Source organism: Oncorhynchus tshawytscha, linkage group LG03 (genome assembly GCF_018296145.1).
Source record: "Oncorhynchus tshawytscha isolate Ot180627B linkage group LG03, Otsh_v2.0, whole genome shotgun sequence".
In the NCBI taxonomy this organism is placed as follows: Eukaryota; Metazoa; Chordata; class Actinopteri; order Salmoniformes; family Salmonidae; genus Oncorhynchus; species Oncorhynchus tshawytscha.
Window position 1 is genome coordinate 53,291,534 of NC_056431.1, and position 19,060 is coordinate 53,310,593.

General features: G+C 42.0%; 2 protein-coding genes across 8 annotated transcripts in view; both read right to left on the reverse strand.

The window, feature by feature from the left end:
* Positions 1-504: 504 nt before the first annotated feature.
* On the reverse strand, positions 505-8,884 carry LOC112238788 (trans-1,2-dihydrobenzene-1,2-diol dehydrogenase). The gene is made up of 7 exons (XM_024407325.2): positions 8,688-8,884; positions 7,995-8,106; positions 7,602-7,765; positions 3,775-4,027; positions 3,522-3,646; positions 1,995-2,145; positions 505-1,736 (listed from the first exon to the last, which is right to left on the reverse strand). Exons 1-7 carry the CDS (start codon positions 8,775-8,777, stop codon positions 1,624-1,626), a joined length of 1,008 nt encoding a protein of 335 aa, XP_024263093.1. The 5' UTR covers positions 8,778-8,884; the 3' UTR covers positions 505-1,623.
* Positions 8,885-9,846: 962 nt separating this feature from the next.
* Positions 9,847-19,060, reverse strand: part of myo1b (myosin IB) — a 138,892-nt gene continuing 129,678 nt past the window's right edge. For 4 of the 7 annotated variants that reach the window (XM_024407347.2, XM_024407367.2, XM_042319666.1 and 1 more), the window contains 8 exons: positions 15,699-15,785; positions 14,559-14,633; positions 14,078-14,206; positions 13,720-13,826; positions 13,394-13,526; positions 12,840-12,992; positions 12,398-12,528; positions 9,847-12,181 (listed from right to left, as the gene is read on the reverse strand). In XM_024407347.2, coding sequence (XP_024263115.1) covers positions 12,052-12,181; positions 12,398-12,528; positions 12,840-12,992; positions 13,394-13,526; positions 13,720-13,826; positions 14,078-14,206; positions 14,559-14,633; positions 15,699-15,785 — 945 coding nt within the window. In that variant the 3' untranslated portion in view covers positions 9,847-12,051. The remainder of the gene's footprint in view (positions 12,182-12,397; positions 12,529-12,839; positions 12,993-13,393; positions 13,527-13,719; positions 13,827-14,077; positions 14,207-14,558; positions 14,634-15,698; positions 15,786-19,060) is intronic. The other 3 variants (XM_042319668.1, XM_024407379.2, XM_042319670.1) reach the window with 1 other exon arrangement.

The window sequence follows — 19,060 nt, forward strand, 5'->3', positions numbered from 1 at the left end:
TGAAAAAGGTCAAAGGTAATCGAGAAGCAGAGGTGAGGAAACGTGGAGACAAATGCACTTCAATGAAATTACACCCCTCGTGCCTCATCAGGCAAATCACATTTACAGGGGTGGAATCCCAAAATAAATGTGCAAAGTAATCAAACCAAAATTAGCTAGTTGTGCAAGACATTTTATAGATAAAAGGATAAGTAACATATAGTTTTTAAATGTGTGCATGCTTTTCTCCTTAGAGAAAACAACAGCTGATTCAAAGGGAACTGAATTAAATCACAAATCGAACTAATTCAAAACATAACTTAGGTTTTAAATATGCCTGTGTATCCACACATTAATAAGTGGTTTAAACCATTCTTTAAGCATAAATAACACAGTGATACAACCATGTCTTCCCCGGGAATTAGCTAACTTTGCCATACTCACGTCACAGGATAAACCTTCCGCTCCTGAGCGCACATTTGACACCTTTGTGGGAGACGCACCAGGAACTAACAGCTCTTTCAATAACGTTAATTGTAAAACATTTATTTATCCATATAAATGGTGATCTCATTTCATTACATTAGTAGTCGCTTTAAAACAACATCCTTATATTAACATTCACGCTCTAAAACCAATTACCAACGTTCCGACTAAACAAAAAACAAAACAAAAAAACAAATGTATTTATATAGCCCTTCTTACATCAGCTGATATATCTGTGCTGTACAGAAACCCAGCCTAAAACCCCAAACAGCAAGCAATGCAGGTGTAGAAGCACAAAACATGCATATCTCTCTTTTACAGGTGAACTAATGAGGATATCTTTACAATTATTTAATGAGCGTCCTCATCAATGCAATCAATACACAACTTCAATAAATGTCTGGTTTTATGTCTGAATTTCTATGGCACAGAGACTCGGTCTGCGACACAACCTCCCAGACTGCTATGAACCTCTGTGTGACCTTGGATGACCTTGACCTTGTTGTGGCCATAATTAGTCACTTTCCAAAATTATAGAAAAATAAGGAAATAAGCAATAGGCCTGCTGATCATCTCCCCTGCAGTGGTGGTAGCCTATGTTACATTAGCAGAATGAGGAGTATTGCACTCAACTCCAATCTGGAGATCAGTGTTCTCTCTAACTAGCAAGGTAACACGTAGTCTGTTCTGTTGTAACCTATTACCTACTAAGTGACTGGCCAATCGCTTGAGGTCAAACAAGCAAAACAGCAAACTCAATAGGATGGATGCTGGCAAGCTGAACATAACTGGCACATATCCATAAAAAAAAATCACCATGAATGGGTTGGTCCTCATGAAATAAACATCATAGGCCGATTAGCCTCATAAGTTATTAAAACCTCCTGAGACCATGTCTGCATCCCAAATGGCACCCTGTTCACTACTTTGACCAGGACTCATGCACTGGGGTGCACCATAAAGGGAATATGGTGCCATTTGGGACACAGACCATTATTACCAGGCAGATCAGAGGGAGCCGCCCCAAGCACACCCCCTTAGTTTAACCATCATAACAGCATAACCTATAGCATTCATTGGACCGAAGTCACCTGCTGACTAGCATCGGTAGAGAGTGTCTCCATGACTGAGAAAGGGGGACTTGGGTTGCATTATTTCTCATTGGATGCTGTCTTGATTATATGTCACTCCCACTTGTCTTCTGGCTTCATCCATGACTTCGGCGAGAAGGTGTGAGTGTGACCAAGGCATTCCAGAGCTCTCCTTCAGCTCTGATGGAAACAATCAGCATGTTTGAGCAAGGCAAAGTGCATAATCGCTAATCTTGATCACATAATGACCAGTTATTTGGGATGCAAGGTGATTTGTAAATTGAGTAATTCTGACTGCAATGTAGTCGGTCTCAAACCTGCAGATTCCCATACCATTTCCCCTATCGGCTTGGGCTGTTTCTGGTGCAAACTCTATTTTGATTTCAGTAAGGTGTGTTGTAATATTAAATGGTTCAAGTTGCTTTGTGTAAAGCCTACCTTTAAGCAGACACTGCCTGACCTCCTCTGCTTCGTAGCGCAGCCCAGTACTGTGAATGAAGTTGAGGGGAAGGCTAGGCTCAGGGAGAGGGTATTGCGTCACCTCTCCATTCACCTCCAGGCTCGTAGGACACCACATGTGGTTGGGGACCTAGGATAGAAACAACACCTAATATGATATTTTCTCTGAAGCCATTGATATGCCATTAATGTCACACTTTGTGGATCTCAATAGGGAATTGAAGAGAGAGGCTTGTTTGATGATACTAATAAATGGTGGTGTGCTTAATCAAAAACAAGTTTTGATAAACACTGTGGTACTCTGAATAATAAACTCTCAAACGTATCAAATGAACCACACTGAGCAAAAAAATATAAACGCAGCATGCAAAAATTTCAAAGATGTTTTCTGAGTTACAGTTCATATAAGGAAATCAGTCAATTGAAATGAATTAATTAGGTGCTAGTCTATGGATTTCACATGATTCGGAATACATATACGTATGCATTTGATTGTCACAGATACCTAAAAAAAGAAGGGGAGTGGATCAAAAACCCAATCAGTATCCAGTGTGACCACCATTTCCTTCACGTAGAGTTGATCAGGCTGTTGATTGTGGCCTGTGAAATGTTGTCACCCTCCTCTTCAATGGCAGTGCAATGTTGCTGGATATGGGCAGGAACTGGAACACGCTGTCGTAAACGTTGAGCCAGAGCATCCCAAACATGCTCAATGGGTGACAAAAGTATGCAGGTCATGGAAGAACTGGGACATTTTCAGCTTCCAGGAATTGTGTACAAATCCTTGCGACATGGGGCCATGCATTATCATGCTTGAAACATGAGGTGATGGTGGTGGATGAATGGGACGACAATGGGCCTCAGGATCTCGTCACGGAATCTCTGTGCATTAAAATTGCCATCGATAAAATGCAATTGTGTTCGTTGTCTGTAGCTTATGCCTGACCATACCATAACCCCACTGCCACCATGAGGCACTCTGTTCACAATGTTGACATCAGAAAACCTCTCGCCCACACAACGCTGTACACACTGTCTGCCATCTGCCCAGTACAGATGACACCGGGATTCATCCGTGAAGAGCACACTTGTCCAGCGTGCCAGTGGCCATTGAAGGTGATCAGTTGCCCAGTGAAGTCGGTTATGACGCCGAACTGCAGTCAGGTCAAGACCCTGCTGAGGATGACGAGCACGCAGATGAGCTTCCCTGAGACGGTTTCTGACGGTTGGTGCAGAAATTCTTCAATTGTGCAAACCCACAGTTTCATCAGCTGTCCACGTTAATATTTTTGTTCAGTATACGTAGGTTATTGAAGTTGTTCAGGAGGCCATGGAAATGTTCATTAAAAATCAGCTCTTCAATGAATCATAAACTTGTTAAATTTATTCAGAATCTTCATCATTAGATCAATAACTATAGTGTGCACTTCTTCCCCCACCCTCCTCTGGCTGTGACTTGTTAGAATAATGTATTTCCTCAGTGTGTCTGTATCTGCTAATTCCTACCTTGATGGTCCCCTTGGTCCCAGTGATAACAGCATCATTTGTCAGCATCATCGTGATGGAGCATGTGCACACAGCCATTCTGTTCCCAGAGAACTTTAAGACCAAAACTACTGTTCCATCCACTCCTGGAGGTGCAAATACAAAGCATTAGAAATAGCAAAACTATTTATTTATTTCAGTTGGAAACTTGAAAAGGGAAACTCTGGTGTGTAAGTTAAGCAAGTGGATCTCAAGTCAGAATACCAACAATTACCTGTGTCAATACAGTATCCCATGGCTTGGATGGACTCCGGTCTCTCCCCATTGAACACCATGAAGACAAACTGCAGGCAGTAGATCCCCAGGTCCAGTAGTGCCCCTCCACCCAGCTCTCTATGGGTCAGGCGAGGGATGTGTGTGAGGGGGGCTCCCAGGTCGGCCCTTACCATCTGGACCTCTCCCACCTCACCCTGGCCCAGCAGCCTGCCCACCTCTACAGACACAGGGAAGAAACGAGTCCAGATGGCCTGGGAGATATAACGGAGATACAGTGGAAAGAAAAAGTATGTGAACCCTTTGGAATTACCTTGATTTCAGAATAAAATCTAAGTCACAACAATAGACAAACACAGTCTGCTTAAACTAATAACACACAAACAAGTATACGCTTTCATGTCTTTAGTGAACACACCGCGTAAACATTCACAGTGCAGGGTAGAGGTCAACCGATTAAGATTTTTCAACGCCGATACCGATTATTGGAGGACCAAAAAAAGCCGATACGAATAATCGGACGATTTTTATATATATATTTGTAATAATGACAATTACAACAATACTGATTGAACAATGAACACTTTTATTTTAACTTAATATAATACATCAATAAAATCATCAATAAAATCAATAAAATCAATTTAGTCTCAAATAAATAATGAAACATGTTCAATTTGGTTTAAATAATGCCATGTTTAAATAATGCCAAAACACAGTTTGGAGAAGAAAGTAAAAGTGCAATATGTGCCATGTAAAAAAGCTAACGTTTAAGTTCCTTGCTCAGAACATGAGAACATATGAAAGCTGGTGGTTCCTTTTAACATGAGTCTTCAATATTCCCAGTTAAGAAGTTTTAGGTTGCAGTTATTATAGGAATTATGAGGCGTTGACCATTTCTCTCTATACCATTTGTATTTCATATACCTTTAACTATTGGATGTTCTTATAGGCACTTTAGTATTGCCAGCCTAATCTCGGGAGTTGATAGGCTTGGATCCGGGATGGGTAGCATCAAGAGGTTGTGATTCAACAGCGCTATGATTCAAGCATTGCTAAGAGCTGCTGGCCACCGCATTAAAGTGCTGTTTGAATGAATGCTTACGAGCCTGCAGCTGCCTACCACCACTCAGTCAGACTGCTCTATCAAATATCAAATCATAGACTTGATTATAATATAATAAGCACATAGAAATACGAGCCTTTGATCATTAATATGGTCAAATCTGGAAAATATAATTTTGAAAACAAAATATTTATTATTTCAGTGAAATACGGAACCGTTATGTATTTTATCGAATGGGTGGCAACCCTAAGTCTAAATATTGCTGTTACATTGCACAACCTTCAATGTTATGTCATTATTATGTAGAATTCTGGCAAATTAATTACGGTCTTTGTGAGGAAGAAATGGTCTTCACACAGTTTGCAATGAACCAGGTGGCCCAAACTGCTGCATATACCCTGACTCTGCTTGCACTGAACGCAAGAGAAGTGACACAGTTTCCCTAGTTAATATTGCCTGCTAATGAATTTGCAGGTTTAAAAAATATATACTTCTGTGTATTGATTTTAAGAAAGGCATTGTTGTTTATGGTTAGGTACATTTGTGCAACCAATGTGCTTTTTTCGCGAATGCGCTTTTGTTAAATCATCACCCGTTTGTTGAAGTTTAAAAGGCCTGTAATTCAATGATAAATTAACAGGCACCACATTCATTTTTATGCAACGCAGGACAAGCTAGTTAACCTAGTAATATCATCAACCATGTGTATGTGAAGATTGATTGTTTTTTATAAGATAAGTTTAATGCTAGCTAGCAACTTACCTTGGCTCCTTGAAGCCACAAGGTCCTTTTGATGCTGCATTCGCGTAACAGGTGGTCAGCCTGCCACGCAGTCTCCTCGTGGATTGCAATGTAATCGGCCATAATCGGCGTCCAAAAAGGAAGATTACCGGTTGTTATGAAAACTTGAAATCGGCCCTAATTAATCGGCCATGCCATGCCAATTAATCAGTCGACCTCTAGTGCAGGGTGGAAAAAGTATGTTAACCCTTGAATTTAATAACTGGTTGACCGTCCTTTGGCAGGAATAACCTTTACCAAACATTTTCTGTAGTTGCGGATCAGACGTGCACAACGGTCAGGAGGAATTTTGGACCATTCCTCTTTACAAAACTGTTTCAGTTCAGCAATATTCTTGGGATGTCTGGTGTGAACCGCTCTCGACGTCATGCCACAGCATCTCAATCGGGTTGAGGTCAGGACTCTGACTGGGTCACTCCAGAAGGCGTATTTGTTTTCTGTTGAAGCCCTTCTGTTGTGGATTTACTTCTGTGTTTTGGGTCATTGTCCTGTTGCATCACCAAACTCCTGTTGAGTGTCACGGATGACTAGGAGTGGAAGGTAGGAATCAGGTACAGCGAGCAGAAGGTTCACAGAAAAATGCACTTTATTCCGGCACAAAATGGTCATGCCCAAAACACAGGGCGGAAAACACTGACCAACCCAAAACACAGGGTAACACGGTCCGGAGCACAATAACACCTCCGATTCAAAATGTGAAAACAAAATAATCCAATTACAGTGCCTTGCGAAAGTATTCGTCCCACAAGGGGCTGAATAATTTTGCACGCCCAATTTTTCAGTTTATGATTTGTTAAAAAAGTTTGAAATATCCAATAAATGTCGTTCCACTTCATGATTGTGTCCCACTTGTTGTTGATTCTTCACAAAAAAATACAGTTTTATATCTTTATGTTTGAAGCCTGAAATGTGGCAAAAGGTCGCAAAGTTCAAGGGGGCCGAATACTTTCGCAAGGCACTGTATGTGTAGATCATCCGTTCAAGTACTCTGTGTCTCACAAAGACAGCGGTTGGAACCAAAACTTATCAGACCAAAGGACAGATTTCTACCGGTCTAATGTCCATTGCTTGTGTTTCTTGTCCCAGAAAGTCTTGTATTCTTATTGGTGTCCTTTAGTAGTGATTGCTTTGCAGCAATTCGACCACAAAGGCCTGATTCACGCAGTCTCCTCTGAACAGTTGATGTTGAGATGTGTCTGTTACTTGAACTCTGTGAAGCATTTATTTGGGCTGCAATCTGAGGTGCAGTTAATTGCCGATGTCTGAGGCTGGTAACTCTAATGAACTTATCCTCTGCAGAAGAGGTAACTCTGGGTCTTCCTTTCCTGTGGCGGTCCTCATGAGATCCAGTTTCATAAAATTCTTGAAATGATCCGTATTGACTGACCTTCATGTCTTAAAGTAATGATGGACTGTTGTTTCTCTTTGCTTATTTAAGCTGTTCTTGCCATAATATGGACTTGGTCTTTTACCTAGGGCTATATTCTGTATACCAAAGAAATTCCACAAATGCACTTTTAACAAGGCACACCTGTTCATTGAAATCCATTCCAGGTGACTATCTCGTGAAGCTGGTTGAGAGAATGCCAAGACTGTGCAAAGCTGTCATCAAGGCAAAGAGTGGCTACTTTGAAGAATCTCAAATATATTTTCATTTGTTTAACACGTTTTTGGTTACTACATGATTCCATATGTGTCATTTCATAGTGTTGATGTCTTCACTATTATTCTACAATGTAGAAAATAGTAAAAATAAAGAAAAATCCTTGAATGAGTAGGTGTGTCCAAACTTTTGACTGGTACTGTATGTCAGCCCAACATATATTATTCAGGACAAACCATACCGCAGTATAAATATGTCAGTGTTGATGTACTGTATGTGGAAGTATATGATCAGAAGGAGCTTTAGAGCAAACTTGTATGACCATGTTTAAAGTGTCAGGTGTCCCCCTGTACAGTACCTCCATCAGAAAGACATCATTCTCCTTGGCTGTGTTGGTGAGCTCCAGTACCTCTCTTAGATTCATGGCCAGGGGTTTCTCTATGAGCACGTTCTTATGGGAGGTCAAGAAGAGCTTACCTGTGCTCAGGTGGTGAGAGTGGATGGTTCCCACATACACCACATCTGCAAAGAAAGATAGGGGTTCGAGCATGGGTTTACAGCTCCAGTCAATTTAAGGCAACAAGCCTATACCACATTGGTTATCAGGTTTTATCCCAAGGGTACAGATGATTTGTGGCCTGAAATGGTCAAACACCTTGGCTATACAGTATCTCTTGTCAAGAGCATGAGTCAAGATAACATTTTTTAACCAGATCTGTACCAGGGTAAGGGATTTCATGATAGAACCCACCTATCTCTGAGTCTTTTGCTAGCTCCTCATAGCTCCCATAGACTCTTGGGATGTTGTGCTTTTTGGCAAACTCTTGTGCATGATGGAGATTCCGAGCAGCAACAGCCACAATCTGAAAAAGATAACAATTTTAATTGTTTCAATTAGAGGTAAATTGAATATAATTTATTTTGTAAAAAATATATACAGCAAGATGTATTCCTAGGGGATAGCACTTAAAACGCTTATTTCCAAAGTGGTCATAGATGGTAATAGTATTTAGAGTGATAATAGCGTTTTAAAATAACCTTTAATTTCTTACTTGAATCCCATAAACATTTATGTTAACTTTTCCTCAACCACATTCCTCAATTTGGCAGGGTCAGGCTGTTGAAATTACACATTGTGCCTTACTTAACATAAATTAATATTTCATTGTCCCAGTATTAGGAGAATTACGGCAAACATTTACACAACATGCAATAAATGGACAATTACGCAACCACAGAACATGGAAACATGGGAGTTATTTACAAAAAAATATATGTTTTCTTCTCACTGATGTCACTAACGAGTAAAACATTCATTAAATTATTCTGCAATAATACCAAATGTCTTCTCAAAAATACACTTCACCCTTGCTTATAAGCGAGTAGCCTAATCGCGCGAGTGTTTTAGGATTCCCCCTCATTCCCAATCACAAATAACGTTTACCTGGTGGTCGTCGTGAGGTAGGGTCCTCAGAGCAACTGAAAAGTCGTGGCTGATTTTCCCTGCACTGCAGATTCCCCACCGTGTTGCCATGATTACTTATGAACTAGCACGTCTCTCTATCGACGCCAGATAGACTTAGCAGACTTTTTTGATAAGGATATATTTCCCGCCTGTAGGGAGAGACAGAATACCAGTAGCCGATCTCAGCTGGTTCCTTAACTGGAATTCCACTAGGTGGCGCCAGAGGCTTAACTCTGAAACCCAGAAAAACCCGAGGACCCCATAAGTCTATTAGCGTCACTGATGTGATACTATTATGCAGGAATTTAGTTCCAAATGTATTTTAGATACCACCAAACTCAAACTATATACACAAGAGGATGAATCAAATTATTGCAATGGTGTTCATAGATTATATTTCTATATTGAGAGCTCTGATTTCTTATCCACTGTCAATCACATGTAGCCTACATGTGTCTACACAATGCGCTTTGTCAGCCATTAGCCCTGCTCACAGAGGGCTGGTTGTCTTCTCAACAGAAGGATAGGCCACACCATCGTTTCCCAGCCTGCAGAAGACTACTCGACTGATGGGAACTTGGTCCAGGACAGCCCATAATTGTGGGCTATTTATATCTGTCAAGGGCTGCTCCCAGGGTACTGCTGCTGGCAGCCTCCCCAAGCCGCAGAATTTAACCAGGGACAACTCTCCAGATGTGATGGAAAACATTTAGGTAGCTGCCTGGTCTAGTCCACCCACCCCTTGCTATCTGTGTACCAGGAGAGCTGAGAGGCCTCTCAGCTCACCTTTTACACTAGTGATACATGTAATCTCAGTTTAATCTAATGGACGAAGTGGTGGTAGAGTTTACAGTGAGTGTACTGTTCACTTTAAGTACTGTAGGGTAAGCCCATTGTGGATGGACATATGTGAAAATACATGCATAACAGGAGTCTAGAATAAGCTTGAAAGTTCAGAAAGAGTGTATTACTTGAGTTTGATGGATATAAGATACAGTTAACATGTTCGTTTGTGTATTCCCCCTCCAATGGTTAACGGTCGATGGCTGGTAATGCTGACTGGGAAACATCCGTTTTGAGAGATCATAAACTGAACTGATGCACATATGCATTCAAAACCAACAAAATCACAAAGTAGTCAATTTATTTATTGTTTTAATTTGAAAAGCATTACTTGTAAATTTGTTACATTGAGAACTGAAACACTTCCATGTTCTCCATCTCGCAGCGCAGGTTACATTAGGCACACAACAAGAATGCATACATCATTGAGTTTATTTTCATATTTTACTTCAAATACAAACAGAGGTGGTTATAGCAAACTGCATTGAAATCTCAAACTGTACAGAACTGAGAAGCACAAACATGCATTGACTCAGTTCAACATCTTCCCCCGTGGAAGGAAAAAACAACAATCATTCCTCAAGTCCACCTGTGGAATTACAAAAACATGTAAAAAAGTTATTTATTTTAAGGTACACCAGTAATCTATAGGTATGTGATCTAGAGCAGTTTGGCTGAGCTTCCACCTCCACATTGCCACCACCAGAGAACCCATTGGTTTAACCTTGAAGTCAACAGTACAAAACCCCCCACTAAAACATCCCGATAAAGAATATCATTAAATATACTTCCAAATAGAGAAATGACTGAAGTGACATTGGCTTGTGTGTGTGTGTGTGTAAAGTATATCACATTCATACACAGGCAGAGCAGACAGTGAAGCTGTGATTGCTAGATTTCTGAAAAAACTTCCCAAGAATATACTACATGGCCATACGCACAATCCCAAGAAAAACACTGCATTTATTATTAGCCAGAGTGGGGCTACAAAAAATATATATAACAGCCCACATTGCAATGGCAAATATATATAGATATTTCTGCAGCACAGCAATAAGAGAACTAGCATGAGGACACTATAATTTATCCGTACATACTCCATCCATGCTGGGTCTGTTTTAGCATTTACAGTTGATGTGTATGATACAGTCAGTGAGTGAGTGTTTCTCTACAGCATGCGTTTGAGAAATGTCAGTCACAGAATGTAGGACTCAATCTTATGTTCTGTCTGTTGCCATGCTGCATCCTCTTACTATTTTATTACTCTCATGCCAAAGGGTGGAGGGATGCTTGAGATGGTGTAGCCTAGCCTAGGCAGCGTTGTAGGCAAAGAGTTCCATTTCCCTTCAATTTCAAACAAGAGGACCATTGAAAACAAGCAGCCTTGTGGCTCTAAAAAGACTGATCAGCATTGAATCTGGGAGTTGTCAAGGTAGACTTGGGAACCCTGGGGTCCATCTCAATTCCTGTGGTAAAGTTTAGAGATGTAAAGTACTTTAAGGACAACTGGAGAGTGAGAAAAGTGTGCAGTGTTTTCAAATAAAGTCTTGGTCCTGGTTGATTGAGGCCCCCTTTCAACTTTTTTTTTGGCATTTACTTATAAAACTGAGTAGGGACCCTTCAACTTTTTGTTTTTTTGTTAGTGTCCAAGAGCTGACTAGATGACTACAGATGGATACATGCAGCACGTCATGGCACCTCAGAGTAGGGCGGCTGAATGGCACATGGGAGTTAAGGATACTAAGTGGTTGACAATCGATCACTTGGCAAATCACATTTGACAAGTGTTGATTCTTGTACTTGACCACCCACTGTAGTCAGTTGTGTAGGTGTCAGCAAAGGAAAACAAAAACAACCCAGATAATATTTTGACTATTAATCACTATCTTTTCAAATTTTAACTCACCCAGGTGAACATTACAAGTGCAGTCATAGTTTAACTTTCAGAGAAAACTTTAGAGCAATCCTGAAAGCTCTCTGGTCATCGTTGATCTATTGAGTTGCCATTTCAGAGCTTAAACAGATAAACCGATGAGGACCCAAATCTAGTGCAGGGGTGTGTCTTGTCAGCACTTTCTTTCTTTGCCCTTTACAGATCTCTGAACATGGGTATGGCTTGATACCACACCACACAGCCTGCATATTAGCTTTCCCAAGCTCAACAATCAGTATCATCTGACTGGAGATATCTTGTGCTCCATTGACAAGAGAGCACTTCTTTCTTTCACCTACATCTTTTAAAACTTGTAAAATATTTTTTTTTCTCTTCATCTTTCTCTCCTATAACCCTATCACCATGCAATGCTATGGGTCTTTCACTCTCTACCAAAAGTGTCAGCGCAGTTAAATATTACAGTGATGCAAGGATTCTGAATAGAGGAAATAACAACAAAAAACAAAAAGCAGAGTAATTGCACAGTCATTGGGGGGCGGGGGCTGGAGTTTAGGCCTGATTGTGAACTGTCATGACAACTAAGTATTATAGGAGGCTTTGTCATCTCTATGGTGATGGCACAGACACCTCCAGTAGGCGGTTGTTCTTGCGTTTGCAGGCAGCACTGTTTCCGTTCTTAGGCCCCCCCTGGATGAATTTCACACACACCTTGTCCTGCTTGAACTGCACCAGGAACCTGCCAGAGACACAGAGGAAGTAGGATAAGAAACCATCTGACATCACAGGATTTAATTACACTGATCCCAGATCTGTTTTTGTAAACATAACAATGAGTAGAGGCAGTTGGCAATACATTACAAACACATCTGGGACCAGGCCAGGATTTGACTAAGAGAAACAACAGCAGCATTGCAACATAAATTCAATATGGCGACGTGTCTCCGGTTCTTACTCGTCTGAGATGTCAATGTTGATCTGGTCCCTGTCTGCAGCAGTGGTCCCTATGCGGTGGAGTTTGGTGATGATCTCTATAAGATGCTCACTGCTCAGCAGGAAGTCACCTTTGGAAGCTGAAGCAGAGCCCTATGGGTAAAAAACACAGAGGGGTGTTAGTCTTTTCAATCTAAATATGCCTACCCAATCTTTCTATGGTTAGCCCTTAACGTTACACTAAAAGTTATGAATCAGGACATGACTAATATAATTAGACACACAGCGGGGCTAAACTGGTTGAAATTCCATCATTAGAACCAGTTTGCAACCAGTGGATTTATGCAGCAAGCAAAGCAGATTCATTTCAACCAGCTTTGGCCACTGCGTTTTCGATCGCTGGATGATGTCCATATGTAAGTGCATCACAGTGGAGCTGGAGTGGGCTCCCTCCCCTCCATCACCTCTTTGAGCTTGAGGGCGAAGAAGCCGTCACTCTGGGTGCTGACCGACACGCTAGCGAGGTCTGGCAGCGGCACGCTGGCCTTCACCTGGCCCGTCTTCTGGTCAGCCAGGACAAAGTTGCTTTTGGTCAGCAGGAAGAGCCTCGGTGACCCCTGTAACAAGGACAGACTAGGTTTAATACGCCAAGAATTTGGTAACACTATTTTACAGTAGAGAAATCACCAGTTATTTACTTATAAAGTACATGGCAAAATTGTAATTATAAAAGCAACCAATACATGTATAAACTCATTAATAGCAAAAACAGAGCATTTATACGGAGATAGTGGTATAAAAACATAGGTAGGCTGAATCTGTCAAATATAAAACATTAGTTTTCCTTTGACTACTGTACAGCATAGTTACAGATATCCTCTAATAATAAAGCTATGACTGAAGAGTTTGGTCCATATAAACTGTGTTCAGGCCTGTTAGACTGTTGACTCCCTCAGGCTTCATTACAGTTACATGAACAGATTTTATTGAGGTAAGGCACTTTGAGAAAGGTACTTGCCTTGCCGTTGGCCCTGTTGATCTTGTTCACCAAGTCAGCCAGTAGCACCTTCTCCTCCATAGCACTGTTCAGCTTCTGGTACTTGGGGTTCTTCTGGATCTCCAGATAGTCTCCCTTGAAAGGCTGGCTGACACTAAACAATAATAATGCATTTTATATAGTGCTTTTAACGGACACAAGGATGCAACAGAGAGGAACTCACAGCAATGCATTGATTATACTCAGGAAAAAGGAGCTAAAATGGCTGCTAGTAAAATTTGCTTGCAACATTAGCTTCACATCAAACACCATGTAATGAGTGAATCAAGGAGGGAAATATGTTATACCTGCTGGGGTACAGAGCCTTCTTGTCCTTGAAGATCTCACTGGCCTCAAGTTTCTCCTCATACACAGCCTTCTTCTCCTCTGTGAACTGGCCCCGGTATTTCTTGCACTGATAATTCAAAAGATACATCATCAATCCCTGGGAAGTTTGTTTGTCCCTCAACTATAAACTATAAAGCCAGTGGGCAAAGCTGGTTGTACATTAGTACAACCAGTTTACAACAAGGCTGTAATCTGTTAATAATGACATCCGGGCAACCAGATGTGCCTGCTGGGTAGTGGCATATACAACAACTTGACCCGTTGACCTGTAAGATCAGTGATGCCTGCTTGAAAGAACAGCCAAAGATCATAACAAACCCTCCAGAGGTGGAAGATCCTCCTGAGCTGAGTGTGAGCTCCCTCCAGGAAGCCATAAGGCTTTGCCGGCCAGCTGTTGTCCATAGGGGACATTGTAGTGGTCTTCAGACCAAGGAAGTACTTCTGCATCTGGAGGGAGAGGGAGACAGGCATATATTCAATACCTCCCTTTCAGACTTGGATTACTGTTGACATTCAGGAACATAGAACTCTGGTTTCCTGGACAAAGTTTAAGCCTAATCCGAGAAGCATGTTCAACGGAGATTCTCCATTTAATGTGATTTTTACTCTAGGACTAAGCTTAATCTGTGCCCGGGAAACCATCCCTTAGTGATTCAAATGGACACTACCCATCAGTGCTTAAAGGGATACACGACTAATTCATTCTAGCCTTGTCCCAGATCTGATTGTGTGGACTTGCCAACTCGGCAAGACCGCATAAATAGATCTGGCACCAGGCTACATTCACGCTTCTACTTACGATTCTCTGGATGGTGAAGTCGTAGATCTTCTTGCCAGCGTTGGCCCTAAAGAACTTCCTGTACTCCCGGCGGACCTGTAACCAAGGAGACAACTGGCCGTCAATCATCCATCCCCACAGTGATCTGATTTGAGGCATGGGGCCAATAGAGAAGAGATTACAGTGGTGATGACTATAGCAACAGGCAGACGTGGTTAGTTACAATGAACTCAAGCAACATCATACAAACAAAGGGAGGGAAAATCTGTTGAGCACTCAACTCAAATCAGAATGGGACTTTCTCCTAAATGTTTTCTTCTGAAAATGAGATGTTACATAGTTAATTAATAATGAGGTGGTCAATTTAAAATCACACGGATTGGAGTAGACAGGTTTTAACAGGTTCTGAGAGCTGCTCTGATGTGCAAAGGTGACATGCACATTGTGCAGTCAATTAATGTGATGACAGGATTGGGGCCACTCAGACTACAGTAATACATGAGAAAAGGACTGGTGAATTGAGTAGATATAGCATCAGACAACAAGACCTATAGAGGGTTAGACATGTTGATGGTTACACAGCTTATCATGCACATGATGCAGACAGGACATACAGCAATTGCTAGAGACAGACAGACATCCATCCATGTCAGTCAGGGTCAGTAGTGCCTTTGACCTCTCTGTTAAGAGGCTGCAGTCTTCAAGAACGAGCAAAAAAAAGAGAAAAAAAGAACATTTGTGAATGAATTATAACCAACCATAGCCAGCTTATCTAAAGCCCTGCTGGCCTCATGGAGAGAGCAGGATAGACGTACAATGAGGTGTAATGTACATCTTAATAACGTAATGTGTGTCACTGCAGGGATACAGGAGGGGAGGGTAGGAGGGCATATCCTTTGGTACTGGACTCTCCAGATATCAAATCAGTCACTCTGGAGCTCACATGCATGAACTGTGTCATCACTGTGTGGTTGGTCCCGAGCTATGATAGGCTGAGGCAGACTGCATGCTGGTTCTGTGAAGTGTGCCTACCCCTCCAACACCAAAGACCGGGGAGTGGCTGAGAGGGTAAGGGGTGATTGGTTAGGGTAGAAAGGAGTGGCTGGTTAGGCTAGAAGGGTGGCTGGAGGGTAGGGAAGGCTGGGCAGTGGGCAGGTATACCTGGAGTCCCAGCCAGTAGGCCCAAATGATGGCGACGGCGTGCTTACGCCTGGCCTCCTCCTTCAGGCGCCTCAGCTCCCTGCGTGCCTTTTGGGAAGAAGGGAGGAAAGAGAGGGAAGGAACGAACGATTGAAAGGAGGGAATAATAGACTGATATGGAGGAAGAGACACTGCCCTGTGTGAGGAAACACGTCACACGAGCCCTGTCTAGTTACCAAGATCCTGAAGACGATTTAACCAACTATGGGAAGAATGCAATTATCATGAAATAGACATTATAATAATGCTGTAGTTTGATTATGTACTGTACATCAACTAGTCTTTTTGATTGAAACAGACATGGCTCTGTTGGCCAAAAGCAAAGTACAAAGCTCAAGGTAACAAGTTCATCAGGAGGTCTCTCCAACGTTCCATACACTGCACTGCACACCGAGAAAAAAAAATGCTGCAAGCCTCAAGGAATCAGCAAGCAAGGAGGTATAGCATGCAATTTATGATGAGAACAGCATGCAGAAAGAAATAAAGAAAGAGAGCAGACATCCTGCAGATAGAGGTTGCAAAAGGTGAGGCATGGGCCTCAGGGAGGAACCGAAACACACCTTAACATCCTGACCTTTGGTAAGAAGAACTCAAAGCCAGGATAGCGGAGTGTGAGGGTGGTTTGGGGTAGGGCAGGCAAAGAGTTTATCCAAGGTTCCAGACACTGTGTGTGATGCCAGTCTAGTGCCTGTCAACATCCCCCCGCCTTCCTCACCCCCCTCCCGGTGTCAGTCTGGATCAGCTATAATCCATCAGGCTGCACGGCAAAGAGGCTTAAGTGACTGTATCTTTACCCTTACCCCAACCCTCCCCTCCCCCACCCTTAGCCCTTGCGCCCAGGCCTGTCCATTATCTACCAGAACCAAAGGCCATCAGAACTCCAGTCATCTATCTCTAGATCTCTTCCATTAAACCATTAAAGACTAAACAGCAGCTAGCTTGGCTGAGAGAGCCAGCATGGGTGTTTGGGGGTCTTGCTCTAGTCCAGTAGGCTAAGTAACCACCCCGCAATTCTGTTTTAACATGCAATGGGACATTGGATGAGGGGTTCGTATGGCACCTTGTCATGCAATATAAATGGGATGGGTGGTGGTAATGGGGAGGATAGCTAGAGACATTCGCAGTCTCTCCAGACTATTGTTTAGCTAATGCAGGGGTCTGGCATCTGTCTGGTTGGATCTGATGGAGAAATGGCAGGCGGGCGGCGGGATATGGATGGATATTGTTTACAGGCTTCTTCCCAAATACCTTGGTCCCCTGCCAGCCGGCCCAAATGACAGACACAGCGAGCTTTTCTCGCGCCGCCACCTTTAGATGCCGCAGTTCTCTCCGAGCCTGGGGAAGTGGTGGGGTTGGATTTAGTGTGTTTTGGGAGGAATATACCCATTGGGATAGGTGTTGGTATAAATAAGAAGCAGACGAACTGCCCTGTGTGTAGCCTACCCGGCACTGAAGTAGCATAAAGATGAAAAGATTAAGACAATGGAGGAAACATTAGCTACCATTTGGAGCTTATGACTGAGTGATCACTTGTAATTAGAATAGCTTGAGAGTGCTCTTCGACCATTGATGGCCTGATAAATCCTACCCCTGCAAACCTAACTAAATGTGACGAATATGCGGCATATTTCAGAGATAAGATAAACATTAGGCTGGGTATCAGTCAAGCAAGACCTGATGAGAAGTTTGATGATATGTTTCCTAGCCTACCACAAAGGCACTACGGATTATTTTCCCTGTTTGACACATACTGACATGCTCAGGAAAGTGATATCACAACTTAAGGCCTTCTACCTGCCTTCTGGATTCTATCCCACCACCACCACCACATTCTTCAAATCCACATTTAATTGCATATCTGAAGAAGTACAAGCTATTGTTAATCACTCCCTGTCCATTGGCACATCCCCCACTGCACTAAAAACTGCTACGGTAAAACCTCTTCTGAAGAAAAATAGTCTAGATTCTTCAGCTCTCAGCAATTTTCAGCCAATCTCCAACCTTCCATTCTTAAGCAAAATGGAGAAATTGGTTTTCAAACAGATAAATCATTTTTTCAAAATCCAACTACATTATTAAAAAATTGCAATCTGTTTTTTGTGCCCACCACAGCACAGAGACTGCCTTAGTTAAAGTGGTAAATGAGCCACCACAGATGTCAAACAGCTCTCCTTGTGCTCTTGGATTTAAGTGCTGCATTCAACCCTGTTGAAAATGATGTCCTTCTGGACAGGTGGGTTGGCTTCTCCAGTCAAGTTCTAAATTGGTTTAGGACCTATTTAACCGGTCAAGAGTTTGTCACCCTTGGTGAACATAATTCAGAGAAAATACATAGCACATGGCATTTTACAAGGTTCAATTTTGGGTCCGGTACTGTTCAGTTTATATACATTAACCCTTGGCAGCGTTATCAGAAAGCACAGCATTGACATTCCCTGCTACACAGACAATACACAACTTTATATTTCTCTGTGACCAGAGGATGTTAGCGCCACAATACATTAGACTGTATTAGTGATTTAAATACTTGGATGGCTCACAACTTCCTCCAGCTAAATCAAGACAAGTCTGAGGTACTTATTGTTGGCGCTAAAGCACAGAGAGAATTCTGGCTTTAATTCACGGTCAATAAAGATAAAACAGGTTAAACAAAAACCTAGGTGTTATTTTAGATTCTGAACACAATTTTGAATCACACATTAGCAATGTGACCAAAATAGCTTTTTTCTACCTGAGGAACATTGTCATGGTGCGGCCGTTTCTCCACGTTTTTATTACAAGCAGGTTTCACTACTGTAATGCTCTCCTGTCTGGTCTACCCAAGAAAGCCATTGGTCAACGAGAGCCATTGGTCAACTGCAAAACAAACAGAATGCTGCAGCACGGATCCTGACCAAGATCAGACGGAGAGCACACATTACACAGGTTTTAAAGTCTCTGCACTGGCTGCCTGTGAGTTTTAGAATTCATGTTAAGATTATTTTATTGATTTTTAAATCAATACACGATTGTGCACCCCAATACATGTCAGACATGCTTTTAAGTTCTGTACCCCTCAGGACGTCTGGCACTGGCCTTTTAACTGTCCCAAAGCCTAGAACCAAGAGGCATGGAGGCAGCCTTTAGTTATTATGACCCTAGCCTCTGGAACAGCCTGCCAGAGATCCTGAGGGGGGACAAAACTGGACATTGTAAAAGGGATCTTAAAACACACCTTTTTAGCTTTGCTTTTCCTTAGGGTGCTTTTAGTCGTTCAATTTTTGATATTATTTTGTTTTTTTGACCTCGTGTTTGTTGTGTAGTAAATATTTGTTTTTCCTGTG